The 14,398-nt window shown below is 34.6% G+C and overlaps 1 protein-coding gene across 1 annotated transcript in view; it reads left to right on the forward strand.

The window, feature by feature from the left end:
- The window catches only part of MAN2A1 (mannosidase alpha class 2A member 1), a 106,176-nt gene that overhangs the window by 64,400 nt on the left and 27,378 nt on the right, over positions 1-14,398 (forward strand). Inside the window, exons 13-16 of the mRNA XM_066568938.1 lie at positions 4,038-4,203; positions 6,074-6,304; positions 6,390-6,512; positions 13,131-13,245. Coding sequence (XP_066425035.1) covers positions 4,038-4,203; positions 6,074-6,304; positions 6,390-6,512; positions 13,131-13,245 — 635 coding nt within the window. The remainder of the gene's footprint in view (positions 1-4,037; positions 4,204-6,073; positions 6,305-6,389; positions 6,513-13,130; positions 13,246-14,398) is intronic.

Genomic DNA, 14,398 nt, shown 5'->3' on the forward strand with positions numbered 1-14,398 from the left:
ATGTATTTGAATAAAGTTACTCTGCTGGACAGTGAACACTGTTGTCTTGAACTGTAAATCCCATGTGCCTTGAAAGGTGGTTTTTGAATAAGCCCTTATCACTTACGATGCTCTGATATTTACTAGTAGTGAGTTGTGGTTTCTCACCTTAGTTGAATGCATCCCTTATGAAGGAAGGATGAATGAACTTCAAAAGGAAGTCCTAACTATGGGGTGTTGCAGGTGTTATCAGTAAATGTATGTATCAACATATATGCCTATATGTTTTTGCATATTGGAGAAACAGAAAACAGGGATTTTTGAAATACTGAAGCTCTTCTGTTTGAACTGTATGAAAGAATATTATTTTACAAGGCAGAGATTAGAGTTGTTAGAGATCTAAATAAATAATCTTTATTCATATTTTTGTCTGTAAATATAGCTACAGCAGTTGGCATATTTTCTTAATTTAAAAATGAAAGTATTTCAAGTAAGAAGCAGTGGGGTGGGAGGCGAGGGGTGTGTTCCAGTGCTTGCTGAAAATGTTCCACAATGAGTTAAATCTTGTACTACAGGAAAATCTGGTCAAAATATTCTTGTATGTAAACATTTAATAGAGTTTATTAATGTTGTTAATATTAGATTATCTAGGGAAAGTGGTCATGCTTCTATGACTAAAAGACACCTGTTTGGAATTTCAGAGACCCAAAAAAGTATGGGAGTAAAAGAATTCAAGGTATATATTTCTAAAACTGTCTGAAGAGTTGTCAGGATTTGCTTTTCTTAAATTTCAAAAATTTGTGACGCATCCAATTTAGGATTAAGAGCTACAATAACTTCTCTTTTTCGAATGGGCTGGGAGCAGTTAACTCCTGCTCCCAGTGCAGAGGTGAAATGCATGGTCTCTGTGTGAGTGGTTTAGTCATGGTTTTTGTACCAATGCAGTTTATTTTAGCATAGTTTTAGCATTATTAGATTTCCTGAATAAACAAAATAAATTATGGCTGACTCTTGGTGCTTCTAAAGTAAAATATTTCAGATAAAATTTTTTCATATAAATTTTTACCGATAACCCTTAAAACCCTTCACTCTTTAACTGAATGAAAGATGTAAACTTAATTTTTTTTATTGGTGTTGTTGCTGAAGACCAGTTACCTGAATAATGAAAAGAAAATATTTGCTTGCTTTTTTTGAAAGACAGTAATATTCATGTTTTTGCTTCAAGGTAAGGAATAGAAAACTTTAAATATTATCAAGTTGCTTCTCTCTGTAATGCAACCACAGTGCATTAATACATACAACTTTTTTATGAGACAGCCTTTGCAACTATACAGTTTAATTGAGGTGTAGATCTTTTTTTTCAAATAAAATCTAAAATTTTTATAGTGGGATATTGTTTAAGGGTGGGAGCTGAATAGTACTGCTGAGGTAATCTAATTTAATTAGCACATTAGTCAGTGCTTTTGTATATGCACAAGAATTATGTCTTGCTTTCTATAACTACTATACAAAAGTCCTCCTGAAATAGTATGTTAAAACAAAATATTAGTATCTAGTCAAAACTCCTTTATTTTAAGTGCTGAAAATCTACTCTGTCATTGCTAGCCTCCTCTATCTTATTACTCTACACACACATAATGAACTTAAAATTCACTGATTCAAGAAGTTAAAAAATGTATATATTTTGATACAACAATAGATTTGTTTAATACAAATACAATTTAAAAAAAAAATAGCCTGAAGAAATATAATAATAATACAGCAGTTCATAAAACTGAAGGTTATGTTTATGTTTTGCTGTAGGTAAATATGTCATGCAACTAATTAAAGTTGTGAAATATGTTTCTAGCTATGGGAAGGTGAACAAAGTTTCTGGAAATATATTTTGCACTAATATGTTCTTTGCTTGGCAGATAATTTAAATTTAATGATGATGTGTAGCATTACTGAAAAAATTGTATGCATAAGGTCTCCTTTTACCTGGAAGCATAGGAATTGAGGAATTAAATTTTATAAGAAGAATAAAGAAAAAAATATGTGGTCTATTGATGGATGAGAATGAGGAATTATTTTGAGCTTTGGTGTTCAATCATCTCTCAACCTGTATTGTTTCTGACAGGGTTCTTAACACTCTTTTTTCACAGTACATGAGGAGTTCTTAAAAATTTTGATATAATTTCTATTCTCTTCCTAATTTGTATTGGGTTGAGACTGAGAGCAGGGTTGGTTTAGCTAGGTTTTTTGATTCCACTAATGTCATTAAAAAAAAACCAAAACAAACCAACAAAAACACCTATTGAGATTAACCGTGAGAAAGGAGACAGCTCCACATAACCAGAAGTGTAAATTGCCCTACCCAAGTCTAGGGGAGGTTTTTAGAGAGTCTTGCACAAGTTCTTAAAGACTCTGAAAGCTAACCCAGAATATGGTTAACTATTATATTGTCTGGTAATCTAGGAGTCTTCAGCATGAAACAGGGCAAAAGAAAGCATCCAAAGGCATTTTTGGTTGTGATCACAAATGCACGTTGAATATCATTGGTATACTTAGAAATCATGATTGAAGCAATACTTCAGGACAGGAATTTAAGGAGTTAAAAGGAAAATATTTTTTTATGGGAAGCTCATTTGATATATGGCAAGTCATCCAAAAGTTCTTGATATAAAAAGCTAATAAAGCCTCTGATTTTGTTTATTCAACTAATGAGAAGTTGGAGTTGACCTTTCATTTCATACTGATTGTGAGGTAATAAGGTAGTAGTGAAGCACTGAGAAATTTACAAGCAAGTTTGATGCAGGCAAACAAAGGAAGCCAGTAGGAAGATAAGGGGGAAATGGTGGCCTGGTCAGGATTCTGAATGAGATTTGTAGATTGGATGGATGGAGACAATTCTAGGTGAAATGGTTTGGTCTGTGAAGGGGTAATTGAATTTGAGGTTTAAGATGTGAAAGCAAAAGAAATAAAACCCTGGACAAAACCCTGAAGAATCTGCATAGAAAACACAGAGCAGAGAAGGAGAATCTACTTAGAAGAAATATGGAAGGAGTGATTTGATAAGTAAACAATGGATCTCATGGGAACTGATGTAAAATCAGATCTCATGAAGAAGTAAACTGCTTTACAGTGGGGAGTGTTAAGGAGGTTGGAGATTGAGTATTGGTTCTGCTGTGTATAGTTAAGAAGACACCAGAAGTTTTGGCAAGAGCAGTTTTTGTTTTAAAAGACTTCTTCTAAAGGATGACACAAACAGAGGGAAACTTCAGGGAACAGCTGCAAATACTGCATTCTTTGAGCTTGTCAGTGAAAAGACAAGAAGTACGATGATAATCCTACAGATGCATGAAACAAAAATGTTCTAGTATAGTTCTGTTTTTCTATACCTTACAACACATGAACCTGTAATAATAATAAAAAATATATGGGCTAATAAAGTCAGTCTTCAGCTCAGGGCTGATTCTTTGGGTTAATAGCATAATCTGTGTTCAAATTGAACACTATGGAAAAAATAGTCATTCCATATGTACCTATTAAGAAGCTATGCAAAGAGTTGCCATAGCGAATGATGCTAAATTATAATTTTAATAATTTTGTACTTTACCTTTTAGGAGAGAGAAACTAGCTCCTTTAGTGAATATATGTGTAGAACCAGTTTTCTTCCCTCATTTTTTCTAAGCTGTGTTAAAAAGATGCTATTGTGGATGAGAGCTTGATAGTTCAGCCTGAAAAATACATTTAAAATGCCCTTAAGTATCTTGATTGTGCTTGCAACTGTTAATAGCAATTCTTTAGCAATTATAATGGGAAATAGATGTATTTTTTGTAAGGAATTTTCAAAATTTCTTCGACAAATAATAGCATTAAGAAAAGATCTGCACATAATTGATGTTAAATATCCATTGTTTCTTGGTTATGTTTTGTATATTTATTTGTTGTGGTATGTACCTGTTGTTCTAACATTGTTTTGATCCTCTGTATGTAAAATTTGTGTGCAGTAACATTAAACCTGAAGGAAGAAGCTTGGTTGCCAAAAAAAAATTTAGTAAATATGTTTTTTTCAGATACCTTTTGATACATAATCCTACGGAACAAGAGCGATTTTCAGTGGTTTCTGTCAATGTGAATTCACCTAGAGTTAAATTATTGTCTCCTTTGGGAAAACCTGTTAATGTCCAGATTAGTGCTGTTTGGGATGGAGCAACTACAGTATCACATGAAGCTTATCAGGTACCCCTACTTTAAGTAAAAAACATTAAAATATGGTTTTTTATATATATTGTAGCTTCATAGTTGAAGGAAATGGAAAGTGTACTTATATATTGGGAATTCTATTCTCTGTAGACAGTACTATTAATTCAGTAATTTTAAATTAAAAAAACCCCAACAAATAAAACCCAAAACAACAACAAAAACCCCCTAAAACTCAACATGCATGTGTTTAGCATTAATGTTTCTTAAACTGATAAGCTGTTAAAATTTTGAGATATAATTTACTACATTTAAAGGATCAGTTTCAGCTGCATGACTGGAAAATACTGGATGTGTGTCTTTTCCCCTCACTTTCTCAATTGAGCTGCTTCTTCCTTCAAGTGCCAATCTCTACACACAGTCACACACGTCTGTATGTTCTCAAGCATTCCAGCTGGAACATGAAATGGCTTTTCTTGTACATGAAATGGCTTAAGCATTTACATTTAGATGTCCTCTTCCCTTCCAAATACTTAAGCTGGGCAAATATCTTCAAGCCCACCTTCTGTTTTTTTGTTTGAAACAAAACTTCTAAGAATTTTTGAGTTGTACATCATTATAGAAGATTGTCCTAGATGATCACATCACATATTAGAAATTTATTTCATTAAATTTTAATGAAATTGTAATGGTGTCTGACTGCAATAGTAACACAGTATTGCAGGCTTATGTTTTGATTCCTTTTGACGTAGGAACTTGGTTCAGGATAATATTTCTGTGAAGCTAAGTCAATAACTGTCTCTCAGCTGTGTTCCAAAGGGATAATTATTATGGGTAAACCTTGCTAAGCAGCTCAACCCCACACACTTCCTCGCTCACTGACCCAGTGGGGTGGAGGAAAAAGTTGGATGGGCAATGGTGAGAAAGCTTGTGGTTAAAGCTGAAGCTGTGCACACAAGCAAAGAAAAACAAGGAGTTCATTCCCGGTGTCCCAAGTCTGGGGAGGTGGTCAGCCATCCCCAGCAGAGCAGGGCTCCATCACAGTGACTTGGGAAGACAAACACCATCACTCCAAACATCCCCCCTTCCTTTTTCTTCTCACAGTTATTATTGCTGAGCATCATGTCACATGATGGGTCTGGAATATCCCTCTGGTCAGTTGGGGTCAGTTGTCCTGGCTGTGTCCCCTCCCAATTCCTTGTGCTCCCTCAGCCTCCTCCCTGGTGGAGCAGCAGAAAGGGCCCTGATGCTGCATAAGCCCTGCTCAGCTGTAGCTGAGATATTTATCTCTGTGTTATCAAAGTGGTTAATACTGAAACCAAGCACCAAAAGTGCTGCTATGAAGAAATTTAAGTTTATTCTAGCCAAAACCAGAACAATTAGTACTTTTATTGCTTGAAGAAGAGGAAGTGAAATTATTTGTCTGGACTTCAAATTCTAAACAAATTGCTTTGGAGATGTACCTTGTATACTACTCTTCTATGCAGATTATAGCTTCTAAAAAAAGAGACTGAAAATGAGACACTTGCTTTATACTTAGTTATTTAAATTCATGCATTTTTAAATTTAAATTTCAAAATCAAGGGATAAGTAGAGTCTGTGTGCACTTGATCCAGTACACATGCATCTACAATGAAAAGCAAATATACTCAGTACTGCATATCACAACAAACATTCCTAAGAAGATTCAAAATTGTTACTGCATTAATATAATGGTAATCTTGATGCTAAGCAAATTAGTCATGCAGATATTTCTGTTTGTTAATTCTTCATATTTATTTATGGACTATGGGAAAACTCAGCCATCCTAAAATTATTCAAGCAAAAGTAGTTGCTCTGCACATAAATTTAGTATAAAAAGTTGATATTCTGCTATTTTTAGTAATGACTACTTATTTGCTCCTAACAGATGTCTTTTGTGGCACATCTGCCACCTCTTGGGATTGGAGTTTACCAGCTTCTGGAGGATGAGAGTTCAGAAGCAGTTTTAGCTGACTATAACATATATGTAAGGAATAGCAGACAGGAGAAGTCAGACAGAGTTTTCAAGATAAAAGAGATGCAGCATTCTGTGGATAATATAATCTTAGAAAATGCGTACATGAAACTATGGTTTTCTGGAATGTCTGGATTACTGGAGGTATGTTATATTTTATTTCAAAACACTATATTTTAGTTTTTTGTGCTGCTTTATGGAAACCTAACATGAATCTCTGTCCTTTTAGAAAATAAACACCAAGGAAGATGGTAAAAATCATCAAATGAAGGTGGAGTTTGCTTGGTATGGAACTACCAGTAACCGAGATAAAAGTGGAGCTTATCTCTTCTTACCAGATGGAGATGCCAAGGTAAACTTTCTGTTTACAAAGAAATTCTAATCTTGAAGTACCTTGAAGTGTTTGGCAGATACAGATTGGAAGAGCTAGTTGTCCCTAAAACTGGAATAAAAGCTGTGTGGCTAGGCATAATGACATGGGCTATTGAAATGATTGGCAGAAGTTCATACTTCCTAACCCTACATAAGAGTAAAAACACAATAGAAATTTGAAAATGTGAAAATCTAGAGAATATTTATGATTCCCCCTGCAAAAAATTAAGATGTGATCCTTGCCAGAAATCCAGTGAGATGTGACCATTCATTATCGATGAAATAAGTTAATTTTTACTTTCTATGATGAAAATGTGGATTGATTCATTTCTACATCTTCACTTTTCTGATTTTTTTTTTAATTGTGAATGTGTTGCTTTTGGTTCAGAGCTACTTTTTAAGCTGATATTGGCATACTTAATTAAGATACTGACTCCCAGTTGGTGACAGAATAGTAAGGAACTGTTCTGATTTAGTTCTCGAGGGTTATCTGTATTTTTAGCTGTGTAATTATTGGAGAGCAACAGCATACTCCTATTAGTTTTCAAATTGGAATTTGGGAAATGGCAGTGTCTTACAGTGATTTCATTACCATATGGAGTCTACTACTTCCCTTTTGGAACAGGAAGGGTGATATTTTAGAAAGCAAAAGTTAAAATAATAAACATTTATGAAGCTAGCTAGTTGCCAGTATGTTTCTTCTGAGTTTCTCTTGTGTAAACTCAAGTTGCAGACATAAGGCAAACGAAGAGCTCTATGCTTACCATTTTAGGAAATATACAAGAGTAATCATTCTACTTTTTTTGGTGGGAGGGAAAGATGTTTGGCTTTCTTTGTGTTTTCTTTTTTTCTTTTCCTATTTCTCCCTTTTATATGTGTAAATCAATCTGAGAGGAAGCAGAACAGTTTCCTTTACTTTTGGCAATCTTTCCTAGAAGCACACCTTTTGAGGTCTGTGATTTGATAGGTTTAGTGTATTTAGTCCCTTAGTAATTTACTTCAGATATGTTCATCAGGGTTTCCTTATCCTTCATTTTATATGCCATTTCATATTTCTTTTTTTTATTGTGTTTTTATCTGTGAATACTTGAACAATATCACTTAGGGTTTTTAATTTTTACCTTTCACTAGCTGCATGGTCACACTTTATTTCATTTTATATTCTAATTCATCTTTGACTTATTATTATTTAAAAATAATCACTAAATGTAGCAGTTATGTAATTTTAACTATACATTTAAGTAATTTGCTTTATGAAAATAATCTGGACAAATTGAGGTAGCAAAATGTTATGGTTTAAACAGAAAAAGTCTGTCACATGTCTGCAAGCACAATTAGAAAAGAAAAATGAAATTAAACTGCATTTTAAGTTAACATTAAAAGGATGCTGTTCAACTTTTGTAACATTTTATACAATTAAAATGGAGTTGTTATACTTCGGAAAATTCTGCTTCAGTAATATTTTGCTTCACCATAAGGCTCATTTGGCTTGCATTTTAATAACACTAATTAAATTGTCCCACTGGGAATAACAGAGTAATTCTATAGTGGTTTCTAAACCAGTTTGAGCTAATGCTTTCTGTCTTAAAAGAAATGCCATCTGTTCAGGGTTCTTAGTGTAATGTGGATTGACTAACTTTCTAAGGCCATGTGTGAATTGGCAATAGGATAGATGGCAGGCAGTTTTCTTGATTTTTGGCTAGGTGTTTTATTGTTTTGATTTTTTTCTTACACCGTTTACCCTATGTTTTTTAGCAAAAATTGCAAAGAATAATTGCTTTTTATGTTGGACTATTTTCCTTTGGTATACTCAGAAATTATTTTGCTTTGTCTGTTTTAATAATTTATCTCTAGCCATATTGCTGAACTACAACGGTGCAAAGTCCAGAACAGAGGCACAGAGTGGGGGCTCCATCCTGCAGGTCTAGAGAGATAGGACAGTCCCCCACCATGCCTTTGTCTTCTCTGCAAAATCAAAACAGAAAACAAGGCACCAGTGAAAAAGGCAGCATCTTAATTTTTTTAAATGGCAGTAAAGTGTTTGACTGATTGACAGTGTTAATGAAGTTTGGAAGGAAGGGATTTCCTTGGGCCTCACAATAAATATAATGTCCTGTTCATGAGGAGAAAACATGTTTTTTAGTTCCTGTGACTTTGTGAAGAATGCCCAACTTGTTTTTTTGTAGATCAGTGGGAAAAAACCTCACAGTATTCAATAAACTTTGAAACAGTTATATGTCTGTATTTTCTTCTGTATATTCAAGACAAGTCAATATGTGATGATTTCTTACTAGCCCTGCTTCCTATCAATAGGGAATTGAGCAAAGCAGTTTTTTCCAAAGCATCAGATGCTAAATGTTTGTGGGATCAATGTGAGTAGTTGAACTTTTTGTTTTACAAATAATTTTTTTCAGTATCAAAGTGATGTTTTTTGTTATACCTGGACTAGGAAATTTTGATTCTCCCTCAGGCAGCTGGTTCTGTGATTCTGTGTATGTACTAGTTCCCACAGGTACTTAAGCACTAACAGAATATGTAAGAAAACAGATTTTTCTTTTTTCCCCTTGCAGGATCTCTCGTGCTAGAGCTGAAATACATGATATTATCTCAGTCTAACCTCAAACCCTGCCAAATAAGGGGCAACCTGCTATTGAGAAACACTTTTTCCTGCAAGCTTTGTCCTGTGATTTTTCTTTTTTAAAATTTTAGATCAATCCAGAACATTTCATGTGTGGTTGAAAACTTTCCTCTTAGTTTTTTTGGCACCCAGACCAACAGTGTGCGGCACTACCAGAAGTTTCCTGGCCACTAAAATGGTTGGGAGTGCTTTACTTGTCTATAAGGGGAAAAGTTAATTGCCCATGCTTTGTGCCTCCAGGCTGCAATATACCATGCCATTTTCTATACAAGCCAGTAAATATTTTGGTGAAGGTGTATCTCCAGTTATTTCCACCCTTTGGCACCTGTTTTGATGTTAAGTATTTTAATATACCTTAGAGATCTATGAGGTATTATTTTGTTCCAAGTATTCTCCCTTAAAATTCCTAGCTAGCTTCTCCCCAGGCCTTCTGCCCACTATAATTTCAAAAAAAGATTGTCTTATTTCTCTTGGAGTACAGAAAAATGATTTCTGAACCCTTTGATCCACAGTTCTGTTGTCCTGTTTCTGAAAAATGCTGATTTCCAGGCTCAACAGAAGCTGCTTCACTAGGCTGCTGGATCTTGTACAATGGAATTCATTCCACTAGAGCTGAGGGGAACAGATATTACAGCAGCTATTTAGTTTAACTCTTTAGAAAGTGGAGTCTTCAAGCTGGCCATTGGATATGAAAGCAACATATTTTTATTCTAATTCAAGGTGTGAGTCATCACAGTGTACTTGATGCTGGAAGGTCCTTTAGTCCATGATTGTTTACAAAGCAGACTTAACAATGGATTGAGACAAAGACTTTGTCAAATCAGTTTTGCAAATATCTATCATCGTTTGTTCTTTCCACATTGCCTTAGACTTTCATATCAAAAGTACCTTTGCATTTCAGATCCAGGACCAGGATCCTTTCACAGACCGGTGCATCTCACCAAGGATCTTTACAATGATACTAGAATAATTGCATATTCAATGCATAAAGATATTTTCCTGTTTAAAAGCAAAAGCCTGGTTAATTGAAATGTTTTTCGTGAGGCAACCTGGGCAATTATCTCTTTATAGGTTCTGAACTCTTGGTATTTCTCTTGGTAACTATCAACTAATCAAGTTCTAGGATTAGTGCTTTTCTAAGCACTAAATATGAATTTGAAGGCTTCCCTGTTCTATCACCACCATATTTTTACTTCATTTTTCCTGCTTGCCCAATAATCAGGGAACATCAGTTGTCCTTGAGAACTTGAGTATACATCATATTGCCACTGTTTCTATCAAAAAGAACTTGTCTGATCCCCAAAACTACGTGATACCATCTGCCTTTGTAAGCTACCTTCCTCTTTTGGGCCTTTTCTAGCATTGTGACTGAATTGGAGGCTTGCAAACTCAATGCATGTCCTAGCAAAATTAAGAATTATTATTTTTTAAAAATTTATTAGTTTAGGCAATATTTGCAAAATAACTGTTCCTTTTCCATCAGCCCATCTTTCTGTTTAGTTTGGAACAGTCTATAATAAGTTGCATTTATCTTCAGAAGAGGAGCTAATTTCCAGCCTGGAGCTTCAGGTGTGTGAACTTAATGTTTGTGGCAATATCCCAGAATCTGAGAGCTGATATACCCATCTCATTTCAGGTTTGTGTGTGTTTTGATAGCTGTTGGCAATATGCTCATGTTTTGTACTAAAAAACTCAATGGAAAAGAGTTCCTCCAAATATTTGGGTTTAGGGGTTTTTTTAAATTTTTAATTTTTGAAATTACTTCAGGTAATTTTTTCTAGCAAGTGCACAGTGTTTTATATTCCTGTCACTCACCCAGCATCTCTCCATTTTGCTGGCTAGCTCCAGCGAGAACGGAGCAAGAAATACTCTTAAAAACTACATAAGACCATAAGATCTGTGTTACTTTGATAACAGAACATATCTGGCAGTCTGTTGTCCATGCAAGTGACATTCTCCTAGGTCACAGGTCATTGGCTTGTCCTGATGACCTCTGGTTTCTCAGTTCCTTTCTGAGAGTTCCTTTAGGTGGTGTTTCAGTCTGTCTTTACTAGCTTGAGTATCTTCATGTTGCTCTGCCCTGCAGGGAGGATTTTGAAGGGTTTGATTACTCCACCATTTGTTTGGTCATCCAGTTCCTCCTCTGTGGGATTTTTAACTTCTAGAAGCCAGGTAGTTACCAATTAAATTAGTTTGTCTTCTTTGCTTATATGTGATAGAAAAGCAAATATCAGTCTCTTCTGCCAGAAGGGGAGTATTCAGGCTACAGTTATGGATACTGTCAGTTTTTAATGGAAATAAGAGGTTCTAACCTAAGATCTGGTCTTCAAATTTCTTTTATCTCAGTATATTAGCTCATCTGTCTAATATGCCCCCTGAATGCCATAATCCTTCTGTGTTTCTCACCTAGCAAATGGATTTTGCATAACAGATAACATTTGTCTGTCTTATTGACAAGATGAGATCCTATGGAAGTATTCCATAATTTTTTCATGTGGACTTTTAAGAAATCTAAAACACTATTTTGAGGTTTTTTTATTGATTGACTGGATAAGATTTTCAGTAGGAAAAAGCCTTTTCTCCCTAAGCCAAACAATCTTCTTAAAGCATAAGTAACTGTGATTTCTCTTCCAAACTCCTGTACAAAATATTCCTGCAGTTGATAACTGCAGAGTTGCCTCTTGTACCTCTGGCAAAGCTTTTATTAAAGAGTATTCTGCAGCTCTAAGAGTAAGTACGTGAATACAGAAGGTGAGCTTTTCGCCCCGAAAGTCCCTTTCAGTTTTTTCTTTTATAAAATACTTCTTGAAATCTTCCCTGTTATACATACAATTATATGCTCAAAGAATATTGGATATTTACCTGTACTTGCTCTTCTCTAGTGTGTTTTGTCTGTATGTATGTGAGCTTGATCTCTGCTCTTCCTCAAGCTGCATCTGTTCTTTGGTGTCATTGCTTCAACAAAGACCATGCTCTGTCCTTGTGGCCTTGTTATATACAGAAATAAGACAACCACCCTCTGAGAGCTTTCTGCCTAGATCCCTCTGAATAATGTGTTTTTCAAGCAGTTGGGTTGTGGTTTTTGTGAGTGAAGTCTTTATTTACAGCTGTTCCCTATTGAAGTAGCTGCATGTGTTGAGTTTTCATTTTTGGCTTGTACACTCTCAATATTTAATTCATTTTTACCTTTGCAGCCATCCATTTATTTCAATCTGGGGATGCAACACACAGTTGGGATCAATGTTGTTTTTTTTAAAATAGTCACTGTTTGCCTAGCCAAGACTCTAAATACTGTGACTACATGGAAAAATAATTTTCTTCATCTCTTTGGTTTGTTGTAAATATGCAAAATTTGTCCTAGTCTGTGGGAGCCATGGGTAGTAAGTCGCTGTCCTTATTGACATTTCATAATGATTCCCAGCCCTACCCTGCATTCCAGAGAGTTCCTCTGACAACTCTGTCTGCTTCTGATGAAGAAAAATCTTACTCTTCTATTTTCAAGGTATATACAAACTGATCTACACAGCAGAGTAGGGGAGGCTTTCCTTGTCCAGTGTGTACCACTGATGGAGGTAGTCAAACTACCTGCCCCAAATTTTGAAAGTACAGTATTTGATTGATGGTTAGCAGTTATAATTTTTCTAGCAAAAGAGCTCAATCCAGATGCAGTATCAATATATTCATGTGCTTGTCTGTAGACTTGTATCGCTTAATCTTCATAAAATGCTTGTGAGATGTGTAATGAGACTTAACCTAATTTTAGCTGAAGAGAATAAAGGACTCTGAAGAGAAGTTGCTGAGTTTCAGATTAGGAATAAATTTTAATCTCCAGTGTTTTAGATCTAGAATGGTTTAAAAAACCCACTATTTTAATATTTATTAAATACCTTAATTTATTGACAGTGCATTTATGAAAAACTTCCAAAATACTCACTCTGACTTTCTGTTTTCTTTTTGTAGCCTTATATTTTTACAGACCCACCTACCATAAGAGTTGCTCATGGAACAATTTTCTCAGAAGTTGTTTGTTTTTTTCACCACGTGACACATACCATGCGGCTGTATAAAGTCCAGGGTAAGAGTTGTGAAATTCTGTCTCTCTTGGCAGTTATTTTACATCACAATGATCTTGGATCCTACCTGCCTTTTTAATGTTTAAATTCACCTCTGCACTAGTGCAGAATTCATGAGACTGAGGTTATATTGACTCCAATACACTTTGCTCTGTGCTCTGCGATTTCTCTCTGAGTATCATGCTAGACATTAAGCTGTTATACTTAAACTCAACTGATTTGTTAGAAATACCTCTTCAGACTTTACTGACTCATCGGAATGCTGTAACTAGCTACACATTTTGAAAATCAGAAAAAAAACTTTGAAATACCTTGGAGAGAATGTAAGAATATAGTTTCTTTCCTAGTTTCACATTTACTGACAGAAGTACAAAATATATCAGTGACCTTAATAGAGAAGTCTGTTTTACTTCATAACTTTAGGCTTTACTTATTTATTACCTCCCTTTGTATGTCCTTTTTCTGCTTGGGAGAGCTCATGACAGAATTTTCTATGTCTGTTGATAGACATCAGCACCAAACATCAACTTTTTGGCTCTTAGGACATAACATCATACCAGTTTTCCTTTGTTTCCTTTAGATTTCTTTTTAAGTTGCTTGTTTCTCTACTGTTCAGCTACTGATTTCCAAGGAAATTTTAAGTAAACAGTAATTTTGTAAACTCTCTACCCTTCCAAACTTGATGGAATTGGCCACTGAAAAATGTAAAAGAGGGAGGAAATCATGGTGCAATTGTATACAATTATTTTCATATGGAAACTCAAGTTAACATGCTTAAGTGTATCTTCCTATAATTAAGAAACATACATTCATTATTTATATTTACTGGAATTATTCTGAAATAAAGAGGCACTGATTAATGTTTTCAGTTGAAGGAACTTACATGTTTTGTATTACCAACTTTACTGTAGGAGTCAAAATTGTCTTCATGTTTTTAAAAATCCTATTTATCATATTTAATTATTTTTCCTAAACAACTTCTAAAAAAAAAGTTATCAGTACTTTGAAAGTCTTGCTTGCTCTTCTCCTTCTTTCTTTTAGGTTTCAAAAATAGTAATGACATCATCTGTTTGATTTGTTTTTTGTTTGTCTTTTGTTTTGTTTTAGTTCTAGTGTATTTGTTTTAGTTCTAGTGTAGTTCTAGTGTTTTTGATC

This window comes from Molothrus aeneus, chromosome Z, assembly GCF_037042795.1.
Source record: "Molothrus aeneus isolate 106 chromosome Z, BPBGC_Maene_1.0, whole genome shotgun sequence".
Taxonomy (NCBI): Eukaryota; Metazoa; Chordata; class Aves; order Passeriformes; family Icteridae; genus Molothrus; species Molothrus aeneus.